The sequence below is a fragment of the Diadema antillarum genome, unplaced genomic scaffold (genome assembly GCF_040938485.1).
Source record: "Diadema antillarum isolate AM-2024a unplaced genomic scaffold, OU_Dant_1.0 seq00000872_RagTag, whole genome shotgun sequence".
Taxonomy (NCBI): Eukaryota; Metazoa; Echinodermata; class Echinoidea; order Diadematoida; family Diadematidae; genus Diadema; species Diadema antillarum.
This window is the reverse complement of record NW_027271738.1, coordinates 90,300-108,348: the sequence shown is the minus strand read 5'-3', so window position 1 is coordinate 108,348 and position 18,049 is coordinate 90,300. Positions and strand designations below refer to the sequence as shown.

The window sequence follows — 18,049 nt, the reverse complement described above, 5'->3', positions numbered from 1 at the left end:
CATGCATTAAGGCGGAGGCATCAGTCGCCATAGCGACATTTCTAGTTTTTTATTTAATCAGATTTTTTCTCATGCTAAGTCATTTCTTTGTCATTTTTTGTTTTGCTGCTTTTTCCCAATGTCATTCATTTTTGTTTTTATTATTCTACCAATTTCCCTTTCTGACTGTCTGTATTTATTATGTCATTTGCTTTCCTAATGTTATACGTTGTTCTACATTAACCTTTCCATAATTGATCCTCTGTTTTTCTGAATTGTTTTTCCTCGTTCATGTCGTTTTTCTTTGTTTCTCAGGTCACAATTTCCTTGCAAAAATTCCTAACGTTGGTCTAGATGTTCATTATTATTCTATAAATTTTCTCATTCTTTTACTGCTTTTATATATCATTGTATCATATATATATATATGTATATATATATATATATATATATATGTATATATATATGTATATATATATATATGTATATATATATATATATGGCCTGTTTCTGTCATGACTTTTCCACAGACCACACACAGCATAGAGTATGCTCAATAACAGCTAGATCGCTTCATATTACCTTAATACAATCGAGATGTTCAGCTGAGATTTATTTCCTTTCCATTCGATCACAAAGGTAGAAAAGATACAAAGTATACATGATACAATCATTATTTTGCCATACTTTTCATTTTCTAGAAAATACAGTCATGATAAAAGTATCCTAGCACGGTTTCTGTCAACACTCTCATGCCGGATCGGTCTATGAAATGAACCGTGGCAGAAGACCACAATGCGACGATGTCTTCTGGATTCGTCCAGAGGATCGCTTTTTGTATCGCTTTGTGTGCCCAGGCTACCGCTGGACCAATCCCCGTTGTGTCGGTTCCCGCTGAATCGGTCTGTACATGACTCATGGGTGTCGAACTCAAAAATTCCGAAGGCTCATTATTCCGAAAGTTATTATTACATTTTTTTTTTCGAGGACTTTTTGCCTAATCTCGAGCTCAAGGGCTGTATGACTCCTTGCTGTATAACTCCTGGGCTGTATGACGCACGGATGTTGAACTTGTGACATGTACCCGTAATTCTGAAGGTTTATCAATCCTAGTGTTAGGGTGTTTTTTTTTTTCCTAAAATAAAAAGGAGTTACTTTAAAGATGCAGCAAGGTTTGAAATTCTGAAAACGATAAACAATTCTTCAGTCAGGAATTGAATTAGGTTTTTTCAAATAGGATTCATTAAACCGAAAATTTTAAGAGATCAAAATAATGTTCCGAATATTATGTTCGATGAAAAGAAAGTTCGTTGAGATCTGCTGTTTGATATGCAAATATGCACTTTTTTCAAAAAAAAGTGAAATTCTCTCAATATTTTCCTTATATTGTTGTACGCATGTGACATCATACACTGTAGTATATAGACTTCTCATCCAACCGTGACTGTGCAGATACTTTAAAAATTAATAACTTTTGAACGAACTGTCCGATTTTCTCCAAACTTTCACTGATTTGTTCTACTAATATGGCTGCATTTACTCAATCCACATGTATATGAAGGTAAACTTGACCTTTAATTTCTCTCATATCTATCGATATTCCATCTTGATATGAACTCCTGTATGTGTGGGTGCAGCAAGGGCAATGTAAAACGAGTTTACTTCACCCAATTACTTTACAGACATAATTCTCTATTATGTGCGATTCAACCGTAATTCGTTGCAATCACTTATCACAACTAGTTACTCATTCGTGTCACGTTTGTGTCCTTTCGTAGAATCTCAAATCCCCGCTTCGTGCCCCATTTGTAGAATAGAAAGGCTGTCACCAACAACTCGTTAGTCAAATGTATCGAAAATCCTGGCTATTACTCCAAAATCCTATTTTGCTAATGACTGTCGATTCTCTTCGAACTCAGTCAATGATGTCACGCACCATGGAGCAACTCCACCGATAAAGACACCCATCCGTATCAGAAATAGACCAGTACTGATGTGATTGGGCGTGTCTTGCGCTCCAAACCCATCAACAAAGGATCGTGCACTCCATGGATGCGGCGCTTTGGCTAGTGGACTTCATGATACCGGCTCAATTAATCTACTTCATATGGACATGAACAATGTAAAAATGAATCTACCGTAACGTGGGCACCTCAAAGAAAGTCCAGTGAATCGGGGGGGGGGGGGGGGGGGGGGGGTATTGCAAGGAGATTAACCAATTATTAGGTTTACCCCATGCAACCCCACCCGAAAAATGCTAAAAAGCTATACCATTAATTGATTAACACAATTCAACAGAATTGAGCGGTAGAGAAAAAAAAAAATCATGTCAAAATAGTCGCAACCATGGGATTGAACTGGAGCACCAAATGGATAACTGTACACGGCTCACATCTGCCTAAATGCATGGTCTGCCTATTTTGATTGATTTTTTCTCCCCTTTTAATGATATTGGAATCTGTCATCCGTATCTCTCAGCATTTTCACTAAATTATCAAATTTTCATATCAATGCTTGAATTCAACGTCCTACATGGCAAAAAAAAAAAAGGTCAGCGAACAGTGTTGATAAGGGTACTTGTCGGTGTAAATAGAAGCAAAAAACCACGAACAACAGCAAATCCAAATCCTTCTTTGCAGCCTTTTTCTCCCAAGTGCAAAATAATGAGTTAACTCCACACCTGTCCGTTCATATACACTGTTGCATTCTGCAAGTGGCAAGGAATAAGCGTGCTATGCTGGTAAGAAACAATAAAATACAAAAGGTTTTGATACCTTTTCCCTGTTTGTTAGCGATGGATACAGAAACGAAATACCAAATGAGACATTCAATCATTGAAATATGGCTGTACACTATAGATTCTAATTCCTCTCCAATTATGATTGAAGTCAGTACATGTACTCTGTTCTCAGTAAACAAATAATGTTTGATCTGGGGATACTGTTGCAAAGCACCTCGCATGGCAAGCTATCTTGGGATAACTGATTGAAATACAGAAAGCTATCTTAGGATAACTGATTGAAATACAGAAAGCTACTTAATAAGGTACGTCAAGTATTGCAATCACGTCCTGCTTTGTGAACGTTCAGTTCAGTTCACTTCAGTTCAATGACATTTATTTCCAGCAAATATCAATAATGCAGCGGTACTGTTCTGGGATAATAAATTGCCTCTTGGACAATTACCTCAGACCCTTCCCCTGACTTTCACTCTAATCCTAATCCTGAACCTAATCCTATGTACTACACCAAAATACTAACCGTAATCTTTACTCGAACGTTAGGGAAAAGGGTACCCTTTCACTAGCCGGTATTAGCCGGAGTAATTTTCCGGGGGAGGGGGTGGGGGAGGGGGTGGGGGAGGGGGGGGGGGGTGGGTAGGCTAATATTATTGTCCTGTTATGATCAGACTGATAACAGCGCGATCAATTTGAACATACTAGGGGCTTATGCAAGGGGCACTCCAGGGTACATACATTTCTGGTAGATCACGTCATCTCACATTTTAACAACACAAAACAAAAGTTAACAAGTCAAGCTATTTTTGTTTTCTTGCCTCCCTGTCTTGCTCCATCTATGATGGCACTCAGTTCCAACCCACCGGATTAAATCTAAAGGGTAGGATTCGAGCCCACGACTTCCTATTTGCTAGACAGGTGTCACATTCGCTAGCCTGTCGGGCTTCTGGTGTTGATATCTACGTCTGTTGGGGACAAGTTTTTATATAGGTTTTCAATGAAATCAACCCACTGCTATATTAGGCTATGTGTTCTTGGGGGCTCCGGTCACAACCCCCCCCCCCCCCCCCCCACAAAAAAAAGGGGGAATCTGCGGCGTCGTAGACCTCGTTGCCCTCTCAAAGCATAAGAGTTGCTGTTGATGGACACGAGGTCAATTGTCACATGATATATCTCATGAGAAAGTACCGATAGAGGTACGCTTTTTTGTTTTCTCTTTCTTCTTTTTCTTCGTAAAAATCGGCCGTTGGCAGGAGCGAGATGGTCCGGTTGCTGGTGGGTCATCATTCCGTCACTGCCCAGACTCCACGCGGAGAAGATCCCCCGATTTCGCCAAGGTTTGACCTAAAATCGACAGGTGACCTATTTTAAGTTGGTGGGGCATCGCTGGGGCATCGCTGGGGCTTTACAGCCCGCTCGACTTCTCCAAAAATACACGATACTAAATAGTGGCGACCAAGCAGGCTGCAAATCGGCCGGACGCCGCCCTGTGTTGTTACCATAGCCGTGTGCGAGGTGGATGCGTAAATGATAATCGAATTAAGTTATTAAAATAGTGTGCTGTTGAACAATAAGGGAAGTTGATTCATCGTGTTCGTAAAAACATCTTTGTCAAGTAATCTTTTAACGTTTAAGAGTATTATCAAGAGGGAAGTCCACCTTGAAAGTTTTATCCATCTTGCGTAAAAGAGCAGAAGAACGAGAGGAACAGGACAGAGAGGGGGGGGGGGAGTTTGAACAAATTCCGCTCAAAACTGAGAGTAATGACTTTTTCTGTAAGGTCCTGTGCCTACTTAAAGGACAAGTTCACCTTCATGAACATAAGGATTGAGAGAATGCAACAATATTAGTAGAACACATCAGTGAAGGTTTGAGGAAAATTGGACAATCGATGCAAAAGTTATGAATTTTTAAAATTTTGTGTTGGAACCGCTGGACGAGGAGACTACTACAGCTTGTGAGTCGTATGCGTATAACAGTATAAAGAAAATGTAAAAGAAAATTCAACATATTTTCACTTTTTTCGCATAATAAAAGAGCACTTGGCTTGCCTCTTTCTAAAGGCAGGGGGAATAATATTACCCATATAACATTTGTCGGTAACGAGTCAGGGGAATGTGTACTTTTTTCAAAAGATGGAATTTTGTGAAATTCTCTTTATATTTTCCTTATATTGTTGTACGCATGTGACAGCTAAGTTATTCATACACTGCAGTAGTCTTCTCATCCAGCGGTTACTGCACAAAACCTTCAAAAATTAGAAGAGAGTAAAGCCTTTATAGCAAGGCAAGTGTGACTTCCGGCCTATTACTGCATACACCGGAAAAAGCAGAGGCAAGTGTGACTTCCGGTCTATTACTGCATACACCGGAAAAAGCAGAGGCAAGTGTGATATCCGCCATACTGCATACAGCAGAGAGCAAAAATTGGGCTAAGTGTGATTTCTGGTATACTGCATACACTGGAAGAGGGGTAATTAGTGCATCTTCCTGTATATGTTTTGGAAGAGGGGGGGGGGGGGGTAATTAGCGCATCTTCATGTACACTGTTGTATATGATGGAAGGGGGGTAATTAGCGCATCTTCAAGAGTTTGTTTGTGGAGGAGTGAAAGAAAAAGAAAACAATGAGAGTGAATACCAACAAAATATGAATGTGTAAATGAACGATTCCTTTCAGCAAAAAACAATGGAAGAGGTAATTAATGAATCTCCCGGATGTTATGATTCGCAAGTCTGTGTCATTGTCTTAGATAGAAAAAACAAAACAAAACATGAGGTATACAAGAGAGTGTGTATATGTAAGCGTGTGCGTGTGCGTGTGTGTGTGTGTGTGTGTTTGAGCATTGTTTTAGCCTGTACTTTTCGACCAATGAGAAAAGCGCAAGGACAAAATGTCGGAATGTTACGTGGTTTTGATTGGTGGAGGGGATAGGATGGGGGGGGGGGGTAGAGGATGTGTGTATTTCGACCAATGAGAATATGAGCAGGGGTGATGGGGGTAGAGGAAAAAAGGTAGGATAAAAGGGCATGGCGGGACAAGCATGATATTACAAGCAAGCTGTCCTTGAATCAACGTGTTTGTTTGACAATTATTTGGACTTCATCATGATTTCTACGTGTGAATTGATACAAAAGCTTCAAGCGTGTACATGTTTGGAAGATGTGTCGAATCTCCGAGAAGAACTTTACGAGGACCTTGAACCAGAGCAGCATGCATTGGTATTTTCCAGAACAGCGTACTTTTTAAGTTTGCCGGACTTTGAAGATGGTAAGTGTTTATTTTCACTTTGGTTTTTGTTTTGTTTGTTTGTTTGCTTCTCTCTAAAGTATTAGGACATGTACATATTATTGCACTATGAAATAGATATTTGTATGACTATATATATATATATATATATATATATATATATATATATAAATCACCATCTGGAAAAAAAAGCAATTTGGTTCAAACATTAGTCCACCACTAAAACGAAATATATATACATATATTAAACCTTTCGTATAGTGCATTTGCAATGCTTAAAAGTTATTAACTTTGATTTTGTTATATCCTCAGGCATCCCCGATGAGCATTTGCTGGAGGTGCGTGTGGACGTTGAAAATCAGCCAGAACCACAGCCTCACATTCCTCCAATAACAAAGCTGCAGCATGGTTGTTCAAACGAGGAAGTTGCTCCAGACTTTGATGATGATGGTAAGTTACAAAATACACACTTTGCATTTGTTTTCTTTCTTTTTTTCTTTCTTTTTTTTTCTGTTTTTTTTTTTGTATGAAGGAAATCTAATGGAGGGAACATGGGTCTGTATTCATCTATATGCAGCTTTAAGTGTATGTATGTGTGTGTAATCATATTCGCAGGTATTCCAGATGAGCATTTGCTGGAAATGCTTTTGGAAAATCATGAAGAGCAACGACAGCATGGATATCAGAATTATGCAGCTGTAGAAGTCCGTCCCTCCCGCTGCCAATCACCAACAGCAGTGGCAGGACCTTCCCGGGGTCAACCATCAGTAGCGGCAGTAGCTGGACCCTCCCGCGACCAACCACCGGCAGCGGTAGTGGCCGGACCCTCCCGAGGCCAACCACCGGCAGCGGCAGTGGCCGGACCCTCCTCCTCCTCCTCCTCTGTGCACGTTGGTGGGTCTTCCACCGTAGCTTCCAAGAAGCGTGCTGCAGATGCTATCCCTGCGAGAGATGCCCCTCTGCCTACCCATCACATCACCAAAGTGAGCCAGAAACATGTACGCAAGTACAATGCCAATGTTACTGATTATACAGTGTCATTTCAACCCATAGAGAATAGTGTTCCCATAATTAATATGATGCCACGAGTGAATGAGATGTTTGAGAATATTATTGAAGAGATGGTTCAAGGGGTGAACGACAGGGATTTTGTCAGACTTGTATTTAATACGCCACAGTTAGATAGACCCGTAAGCATGCCATTCGTAAGGAGGGATCAGTTGAACCACGAGGCTTTTGCAACAAAACTTGAGAATACCATTCAGTCAAATGAAGAGGTAACTCTAGATGAAAATGTCTCGTTTAACATCATACACATGGCAATGCCTAATGGTTGTGGGTCGTCGGTGAGGTGTTTATCGATCGACGACATGTTGTTTAGGAAGAGATGTATTATTAGGATGAAAAATGCAGACAACATGTGCTGCCCTAGGGCCATAGTGACGGGGATTGCTCGTATCGAAAAGCACCCAAATTGGAACTCTATTAGACAGGGGTACAAAGAACAGAGGGAATATGCCATTGACCTGTACAAGCAGGCTGGGATTCCCGTCAACACCAGATGTGGTATCGAAGAGATAAAACTCTTTGAGAATACGCCACGCATGGCAAATTACAGAGTGGTGCTTGTTTCCAGGGAACACTTGAATTTTGTCACATATACGGGTCCTGAAGATAGGCAACATACCATCTACCTCTACGTCCATGACAATCATTTTGACCTCATTACATCAATGAGCGCTTTCTACAATAAATCCTACTTTTGCGAAAAGTGTTTGAAAGGATATGATGGCAGACTCGAACACAAGTGCATCCACGCTTGCAAACTCTGCCGAGGAAAAAATTGCCCAGTCACCAATGAATCTGATTCATACGAACGATGCACCGACTGTGATCGTAACTTCAAGAATCAACAGTGTTTGATAAGTCACAAGCAAAATGGGGTATGTGAAATGTATTTTCAATGTGTAGAGTGTCAGACATTGTGTAGCACAGAACTACTCAAGAAGCACAAAACCCAGCACATTTGTGGCCAAATGTTTTGCAAATTATGCGTCATGTTTGTTGATCCTGGACATAAATGCTATATGCAAACGGAGTACCAGTACTCAACGCGGGATAAGCCGTCTGATAATGAGGATGAGGATGATGATGATGATGGGGAGGAGGAAGAGGAGGAGGAAGAAGAGGTAATGGAGGAAACTATGGAAGGTGGGAAGGGTGAGAGAAGGGGTAAAGAGAGGGGAAAGAAGAAAAAAAAGAAGAAGACTAGAAGGGAGGTAATATATGTGGATAATGATGATGATGATGATAACAAATACAAGGGTCAAAGAAATCTCAAGAAATATGTGTTTTTCGATTTTGAGTGCACCCAGGAAACGGGTAAGCACGTGCCCAACTACTGCGTGGCACAAAGGGCGTGTACTGCTTGTGCGCAAAAGCCATTTGAAGAAGAGTGTAAATACTGTGGAAAGTTTGAAGAAAAGCAAGTGGTTTTTAAAGGACCAGATACGGGCGATGAATTCTGTAAGTGGATTTTTGGATCCAAAAAGAATTCTCGAACTCTCTTTATCGCTCATAATTTCAAGGGCTATGATGGCGTTTTTATTCAAGACTACTTGTATAGGAATTGCATCATCCCAAAGCTTGTCCTTGCCGGAGGGAAAATTATGAGTATGGATGTTTCTTTCAATCGTGTCAAATTTATCGACTCTTTGAACTTTCTAGCCATGCCTCTTTCCGCTTTACCAGCCACGTTTGGCGTAGAAGAATTGAAGAAGGGATTTTTCCCACACTTCTTCAATACAACAGCCAATGCCCAATATCGAGGACCCATGCCGGATGCGAAGTACTACCATCCATCCGGTATGTCACCGAAAAAGAGGGAAGAATTTCTTCAATGGTATGAGAAGGAGGTTGCTTTGGGTAGACAGTTTGTGATGGAGGAGGAAATCCATGCCTATTGCGTGAGTGACGTGGATATCTTGAGGCGATGTTGTCTAAAATTTAGAAACTTGTTTCGAGAGATAACGAGAGCTTTCCCGGGGGATAGGGGTGTCGATCCATTCTCCAATTGCATCACTATCGCCGCTGCCTGTCATCTCGTTTTTCGGAGGAATTTCCTTCGAGAAAAAACCATCGGTATTATTCCACCTCTAGGATACACCCCCAAAGACATTCAGTCTAACAAAGCATTGCGCTGGTTGGCACATGTCGCGGAACAGAATGGTGTCTACATTCAGCACGCTAGGAATCAAGGTGAAGTGAAAGTGGGTAAGTACTATTTGGATGGCTATTGCCAGGAAAATAAAACGGTGTATGAATTCAATGGGTGCTACTGGCATGGATGCCCCAATTGCTATGCCTTCAACACAAACAGTATCAGGCCAGGCATCAAGAAGACGATGGGAGAGCTGTACCTGGACACGCTCGAAAAGAAAAGGTACGTACAAAACATACTCAAGGATTGGAAGTACGTCACAATGTGGGAGTGTGAGTGGGCAAAAGTTGAAGGGTCCATTCCTCAACGCATTAAACAAACCTTCCCCAATCCCACCCCCCTGAATCCTCGAGATGCCTTTTACGGCGGTCGCACCAATGCCAGCTGTCTGTTTTACGAGTGTCAGATGGGTGAGAAAATCAAATACGTGGATTTCACCTCTCTGTACCCCAGCATCAATAAATATGGTTCTTACCCATTGGGTCATCCCCAGATCATTACCCACAATTTCAAAGATGTGTCCCAATATTACGGCCTTGTAAGATGCAAAGTGTTGCCTCCCCAAGACCTGCTGCATCCCGTTCTACCATGCAAGGTCAATGGTAAGTTGCTCTTTCCACTCTGCTACGCTTGCGCCGAACGTGCCGAGCAGATGCCTTGTAGGCACAGTGAGGAGGAGCGGGTGATTGGCAGCACGTGGGTTACCTTAGAGGTTGAGAAGGCTGTGCAAAAGGGGTACAGGGTGGTTGAAATTGAGTCCGTCTGGCACTTTCCTGAGAAGGCTCAGCACATCCCAAACATGCCAATAGATTTTAACAACCTTCGCAAGTACGATGGCTTGTTTACCTCCTACATAAATACGTTCCTCAAGATAAAGCAGGAAGCCTCAGGTTGGCCTGATTGGTGCAAGACTGAAAATGATCGCGAAAAGTATCTCAGTGATTATCGAGACAGAGAGGGCTTTGAGTTAGATCGAGACAAGATTGTGAAGAATAAGGGGCTACGATCTCTAAGTAAGCTGATGCTAAATTCGTTTTGGGGACGATTTGGAATGAGAAGTAATCTGACAGATATCAGGGTGATTTCTGACCCCGCTGAGCTCTATAAGCTTTTGATCTCGGATGAGATCAGAATGGTCGATCTAAACTTTGTAAACGATGAAGTTGTAGAAGTTCGCTCAGTCAAGAGGGATGAGTTTGAACAGCAGAGTCCTCGGTCCAACGTGGTGCTTGCGGCTTTCACGACGGCCCAAGCACGGTTGAAGCTGTACAATGTTTTGGATCGTTTGGGGGAACGTGTATTGTACTACGACACAGACAGTGTTATTTACATCGAGCGAGCATACCAACCCCAAGACTGGTGTCCGCCACTCGGAGATTTCTTGGGAGATCTCACCGATGAATTGGATGGAAGGTACATTACTACCTTCATATCCGGTGGACCGAAGAACTACGCGTACAAGCTCGATAATGGAAAGACATCGTGCAAAGTGAAAGGAATTACGTTGAACTACAGTAATTCTCAGTTGTTGAACTTTGACACGATGAAACAGATGGTGAAAAACGTAGGATCTGACAAGTCGGAAAAAATCACCGTCACCAATCCCCATCAAATTACGAGGGAATGTAAGAAACAGCGCATTGAAACTCGTGTCGGTTCTAAAGACTATAGAGTCGTGTATGACAAGCGCATTATCCGACCAGATTTCTTTACCGTTCCATACGGATATGTGGGATAAGAGTTTTTGTTTTACTTACGTTATCGTTCAGTCCCCCTCCAATCTTTCTTGTTGTTGTTGTTTTGTTTCGGGGGGAGGTTATTTATTCCCCGGGTAATCGGGCATTGTGTCAGTTTTATCAACAACAGTCGAGCGAGAAGCACGTTGACTGTGGAGTAGTGCTTAGCTAATTTGGTTTAGAACATCTATCATTCATTCATTCATTCATTTTGTGCACAGCCAATGTCGCATTGGTCATTTATTTAACGGAACAATTGCTCGTCTCGATACCAACTGACTTTCCTTTGATCGCAACGTCTGCAGCGCCAGAGGGTTTGACCCAGCGAAAGACGTTTGCATCAACTGCACCGTAAGATGGGGTGGTGTATAAATCGCAGGAGAGGGTTACACCTCTGCTCTATCTATTATAACCATACTGTACGTATGTGCAGGGAATTCATGGAGTGGATTGGTCGAACCACGCTGTGTCTCGCTCGTGCCATCATCTACATCAACCCCTTACAGTCCACATTCATTTCATTTGTAGTTGGTAAGGTCTTGCGAGGAGGGTGGGCGGTTTGTCAACGACTGTTACCATGACCATCAAATTTGTGCATCCGTTCACCTGCATAGTGGCAGGCCCTACAGGGAGCGGCAAAACTGTATTTGTGCGGAAGCTGTTGAAATTCAATCAAGATATGATTGAAAACCCACCGCAGAAAATAATTTGGTGTTACGGGGTTTATCAACGTGCTTATACAGAAATGTTAAACGAAATACCAGGCATTGAATTCATCGATGGATTTCCGAGCAATTTCGAAAGTCTCATCGATCCAAATGTACGTAACTTGATCGTCGTCGATGATTTGATGGCTGAATGTACCAAAGACGCTAACATGACAAGTCTGTTTACACGGGGTTCGCATCATCGCAATTTGTCTGTCATATTTATCGTTCAAAACCTTTTTCACGGGGGTAAGGAGACACGTACCATCAGTTTGAATGCTCAGTATTTGGTCATTTACAAAAATCCCAGAGACAAATCGCAGATTACGCACTTGGGGCGTCAACTCTATCCGGGTCAATCTAAATATGTACAAGAGGCCTACTATGACGCTACTAAAAATCCTTACGGTTATTTGTTGGTTGATTTAAAAGCCAACACCCCAGAATCTCACAGGTTACGAACAAATGTATTTCCAAATGAGTTTACCACGGTATACGTACCAAAAAGTATAAGGTAAGATGTGATTTCATCTCTGTATTCATTCTATCACCATGACTCAAAGGGTGAAGACCCATTTGCCTGAACTGCGTGTCCTGGCCAAGTGCACTCCTCGGCAGAGGAAAGCTTTTTTGCAGCACGCTAACAAGTCCTTAATTACTTGCCTATCAGAATGCTGCGCCAATACTTTAAAAGGCAATGTACCTCTAACGGCATCTCAAAAGAAGACTTTATCGCGGTATAAGAAACATATACGTCAAGCTGCCAATAAACGGAGCAGTCATAAAACAAGGAGAGATACCTTTTTACAAAAGGGTGGATTTTTAGGCGCGATACTTGGTCCAATCTTGAGGCTGTTGACGGGGGGTTAGATAGATGGAGCACACAAAGAAATTGACATTGGTACCCGAAGAATTGGCACGCGCAGTTCAGGCATCTGTGGGAAGTGCTCAGCCAGCACGTAGGGTATTATCCAAATTGGACCAGAGTATTCAATCTATTTTAGAGTCAGATGACTTATCGGACAAAGATAAAGTGGTACTGTATCACGAAGCTTTGCAAAAGTATCTTCAATTGCGGGAACATGAGGCGAGACCTACGCCTATTCACCTTAAAGTCAGTGAACAGCCCTCTCCAGAAAATGATGTTCAAGATGCACTCCCAAAGAGTGACAGGGAGAAGACAACCTCCGTGAGGGAGCAGATTTTAAAGATGTTACCCGTGACATTGAAAAACAAGGCTAATTTGTTGATGGATCATGTTTTAAAGAAGTCGGAAGATGCTTTATGGAGTTGGAACACACGAGGTGAATTAATTTTCAATGGTAGAGTTATCGGAGGTTCTAATGTAATCGATTTGATGTATGACGTGTTGAAAGATCGCAAAGTGGCCAAGCCTACGGGTTGGCAATACTTTTTACACGTTCTGCGAGATGCCAATGTTCCTGAATCTTTGATCATGAATAAGGAACGCCGTGAAATCTTGCAGCAGATTAAACTGAAGGGTGCAAGAGCGGCGAATTCCCCCAAAGTGTTACCTCAGACACCACCCATCATTACCACGAGGTCTAAAACGCCTCTACGCCCACCCTCAAAAAAGTCAAAGAAATCTTCTTTGAGATGGGAAACCTTTTAGACAAATTTTGTGAGATGAGTACGCAAACATATGGAAATTGTTCAGAACAACAAAACAATATTTGCATTATCTCTATCTTCTTTGTTCTTTTATGTAGATCGCTACCACATTCTTCTGTACGATTGAAAAAAAAAGAAGAAAATGTTGGTTTAGGTATATATGTGATTGATACCAACAAGTTTTTGCGATGCATATATCGTTTGACCGATTGTGTACGGGTCTAAGCGTATGTGAATGATATGGAAACGTTTGGCTATGCATATTGTCACACTGTTTGTATTTTTGCTACATTTTGTTCTTTTCAACGATATCATTATGATTAACGCGCATATCCATGTACATCTGTTTTCATGCGTTGAAATGTTTTTTTTGTTTCTTTTTAAGAAAGAAAAAATGTACGTCTACGCGTTGTACTGTCGAGTATATCTCGAGTATCTCTTGGATTCTTCTCTGTGTTTGTGAAGTTTAACGTGATGAAACAGTCTGTAATTGTACGTTTCAGCATATGTGTATGTTTATGAAATGATTCTCTCTACTGGTGTAACTGGAAAATGCATCCATTATCCATTATTGTATATACCCCCCCCCCCCCCATGGTAATACCAGAATCTCTCAACAACTGTTAACAAAAGAAGACAAAAGACGAATGTAAATATTTTTTTCACGATGTAACCGAGAAACTTTATTGAAATGTATATCGATACAATAAATACGACATCGATGTATACACGATAAGAACGACTTCTTTTTCTATCTCTTCAGACTGCGTTATATTTCTCTATACATGCATGTGACTGTGTGTCTGTGTGTGTGTGTGTGTGTGTGTGTGGATTGTCAAGACACACGCTTAAACACTTTATACATGTACATAAAGTACTAAAACGAGAAAAATACGTACGCATGATCAGGAGGCCAAAACAAACAAACAAACCAAAAAAAAAAAAAAAAACATTTTCCACCTTGCACACTTGTTTTCGAAGTAAATTACAAAGAAGTCTCACATATTTTTTTTCTTTAAGTTACGAGAAACTACGATACATCGTCTATCAACTACATTTCATGCATTCACATTTTTTTTTTCATGCAAACAAACATTACATTTCATGCACAATCGTTCAAAGATTTCGATATTTGATTAAGAATGAAATTTGTATCGTGAATGGGTGGATTGTTTCGAGGGTAGAGTCTTTGGATGGATGCGTGAACTTTTCTGTCATTTTGAGCACGACTTTGATTGAATGTAGATACGATACTGGCCATGCTATTTCCTCTGACCCTACGCAACAAATAATTCAGACTATATTGCCCACACACAGCTGACCAAAATGACTGCAGGGACCTTTGGTTATAAGTCCACGCTTTGGAAAACCTGTTTAAAAAAGGTTCGAAATGAGGAGAACACATAGATGGATGTCTCCCGTATGAATCGAAGAATTCTCCCATTTTGGTTTTGGTAAAATAGATGGCAACCCAGTGGCTTCCATCTTGGTCATGCGTATCTACATTGGCGATCAATGCAGCGGGGTAAGTTTCCACGACCGAGGGTAAACGATTGGATGGGAAAACGCCTACAAAGACGCAGCTTAATGCTGGATCCAACATCCCTATGTATTGCAATTGCTGGGTGTCCATGGTATACACTTTAGAAAAAAAAAATACAAACAAACAAACAACGAATACCAATGTACCCCTTGTTTTCACTCCCCCCCTGTCTCAACCTCCAAAATCTACGATCACGTTGCGGTTTCTGTCTATTTCTATCACGCTTTCGTATTCTGCATAGACCATTACATTTACAGTTTCCGGTAGTGCTGTAGCAAATTGCATCTCTAGTCGGACGTTGCCATGTTTACGCAAGTTGAAGCAATCTCCCGTAGAAAGATCCGGTGTCATGTCAAACGCATACAGCGTGTAACCCTTGTTGTAATCGGTGCGGGTAATTTGATTTCCCTTGTCTTGGAACATGGAATTGATGCCCGAAAAGAGTGTCTGGTATGCCAGGATGTAGTTTGAGTCACGTCCCGAAAAGTTTGGACGGATAGGTTTCCAAGGTATTTGCTCCGAGTCCGCGTACAAGGCCAGAAAGTTCAGATCGTAATGATGAAAGTTGAAAGGATTTTTGGTGTAGTCCCCGTTGAAAGCCGTGTTACTGACGCAGCCAATCACCAGTCGTTTTGGCAGCTGCCCAAGTATGAGGCTTTCTCTGGTGAAAGACAAGTTCCCTCTTGGTATCGAAAATGTTTTGACCTCAGCACGTCGGATGGGGTATTTGGCCGTTTGCGTTTCCAATGTCTTGGCATGGAGGAGGGCTGCCTCGGGGCTTAGTTTTACTCGTCTCACATGCAGCGATGCACTGGTGATGAGAACTTTGTAATTGGCATTCTCGGCGGCTGACATGAGACTGAAGCTGTTTTTGTTGCGATTGAGTTTAAGTTTAATGTCCACACCACCGAGGAGCAGCCTGTCTTGAAAGACCATGTCCAGATGGAGGACACCCACCATGTCCACGGTCTTGCTTTCTTGTATAAAACGATGCCTTTCCTTCAGACCCTGGTTACCACCATCCGTGCGCAGGGGGTTCCCATCATCCATCTGACCGGGCGTGTCTTTGTAAAAGAGAGCGGAGGTGAGCTGAGATTCTTTGGCTTGGGGCCCGTAGGTAAGCAGCGTTTCAAGGGCAGCTCTGTAAGCGTAAGTGTTGGTTGACGGCGTGACGAGTCTGTCGTTCAGCGTCAAGTCCACGTCGCTAAACAGGGAGTGCAAGAACATGTTGGTAGGCCCAACTTGAGCATCTTGAGCCAAAGGGGTGCCATCACCATTGACTACTTTTGCCTGTACATGGAGTAAACTTTGTGAGAGGTCAGTGTATTCCTCCGTCGACCCTTGGAGATGGAACTGGATTGGCGTTGCATCTGATATGTTTGTTAGGGGGAAAAATTGCACCCATTTCCCCTTCTCCACCGTCGTCTGGGTCGGTGGGATGCTGAATAAGTCAATTTCTGACTTTGAGCATTCACACGACATGTGATGTATTCTCTCCATCTTTTATAAGTTGGTTGGTAAGATGGGGAGGGAGATCTAGCGGTCAAAGATGTCTGAAGTTCTTCTCCTTCTCTTAGCTGGCAGCGAACTGACAGTCTTTTTCTTGGGACGCTTCCTTTTACCCCTTTTTTTCACCCGGCCGCCCGTCGTCTTGGAAGCCAAATCCCGACCCAACTTTTTTAGGTTGGATGTGGTGGCGGATGCGATTGTCTGTCCATTCGCGACGTCACGCATTACATTTACCCCTGTCTGCAATGCTTTCTTCCCCAGCAATTTCCCCCCTGATTTTACAATAGGGATAGCTGATCGGAGAAGCCCTTTTAACATACTGCCCAATCCATAGCCCCTTTGCATTCGAGTTCCACGGAAGATGGGTAAACCTCCTCCTCCTCCTCCTCCTCCTCCTCCTCCTCCTCTGTACTCCATAATACAGTGTGAAAATCACAGGTTAAATGGATGTCTCCGTACAGAACGAAAATGTAATTTCAGGACCACCTTCCCGCATTGAAATGGCACTTTGTCCCCAAAGTCACTCCTTATATCTATGTGTATGGTGTCGATGTATTTACTCTTCACAGGGAGGTAGTGGGGCATTTGGTAAGATCGGTCGACGACCTCTCCAGCTCGTTTATGGTCCACCGCTACAATCCTCAACAGAGGGGCGCTGATGTCCCCTACTCTCTGGTTTTCGATAATGTCGGTGTAAACGTACAAGGCAAATAATCCACCATTAATGTCGGGAAGAAATTTGGCTTCCTCACTGGAGTAAAGGGTTCCTTCCGGAAACCCAAACAATTGACCCAGACCCTCGCTCAAGTAAACGCCGCTGTTGGGTTGTATCGTGGCTCTGACTTTGTGCGTTGCTGGATTGACGTTAAAACGCGCTTTGTCTCGCATATTGGGTGGCAGAGATTCATTGAATGCCATACATATGCTCTGCGTATCTCTGTAATGGCCTTCAGGAATGCGACCTATCGTGATGACCTGGTCCCCCAGTGAAATGCTGTATTTGTTATTTGTGAAGTTGACGTTTGACCATGAATGTGGATAGATGATATCGACCAATGCCACTTCATATTCCCCGCGTAAAACTAGAGGGGTTGCCAATTTTGTCGTAAAACTGGTCAACGTGTTGTGAGGAAAGTAATCCATGGAGCTGTTGCTCGGTAGGGTGATGTAAACTTGGTCTTCACTGTCCATGATTGCTGGTTGAAATGGGGATATTACTGCCCGTGGTATGACTTTTGAATATTATCTACCCAAAGGTTAAAGGATGGTGGGTAACCCAAGAATTTGACAAAGTATTCTTTTTTACCGTTGCGGGTTCTACTCTTTAATATTTTCTCAACTCTAAATAGACCCTCTTTGTCTTTCTTCACCCTTTGCAACTCTGGCTCATAAAATGTGCCTGTTACTTTCTCCCCAAGATCATCCTCCAAATTATACACGGGTACGTCGCGCATCTTTTTCTTCGTGACATTGAATACCTCTCTCGTCCAATTCGGACGATACCCTTTCTCAAAAATTTGCTTGGCTCTACTGATGCGAACGCGATCTCCCGCTTTATACCGTGGTTTCTTAATCGTCTTCTCGCGACTTTTTTTCATGTACAAAGTTTTCCAAACGTCCCCTTCATTGTCTTTTGTCACGAGTATGGGTTTGGTTTGGATGGATCGGTGGAATGAGTGATTGTAAGCTCTCACAAAACTGGGTAGCACGTTTATGTATTTAGAGGTATCACGATGGGT

General features: G+C 42.2%; 2 protein-coding genes and 1 pseudogene across 2 annotated transcripts; 2 read left to right on the top strand and 1 right to left on the bottom strand.

Moving 5' to 3' along the window:
- Positions 1 to 5,821: 5,821 nt before the first annotated feature.
- LOC139740690 (uncharacterized) lies at positions 5,822 to 7,215 on the top strand (annotated as a pseudogene).
- A 1,477-nt stretch (positions 7,216 to 8,692) lies between these two features.
- On the top strand, positions 8,693 to 10,921 carry LOC139740684 (uncharacterized). Its single transcript, XM_071651255.1, has one exon. It carries the CDS (start codon positions 8,693 to 8,695, stop codon positions 10,919 to 10,921), a length of 2,229 nt encoding a protein of 742 aa, XP_071507356.1.
- A 4,051-nt stretch (positions 10,922 to 14,972) lies between these two features.
- On the bottom strand, positions 14,973 to 16,301 carry LOC139740683 (uncharacterized protein F54H12.2-like). The gene has a single exon (XM_071651254.1). It carries the CDS (start codon positions 16,299 to 16,301, stop codon positions 14,973 to 14,975), a length of 1,329 nt encoding a protein of 442 aa, XP_071507355.1.
- Positions 16,302 to 18,049: the final 1,748 nt, after the last annotated feature.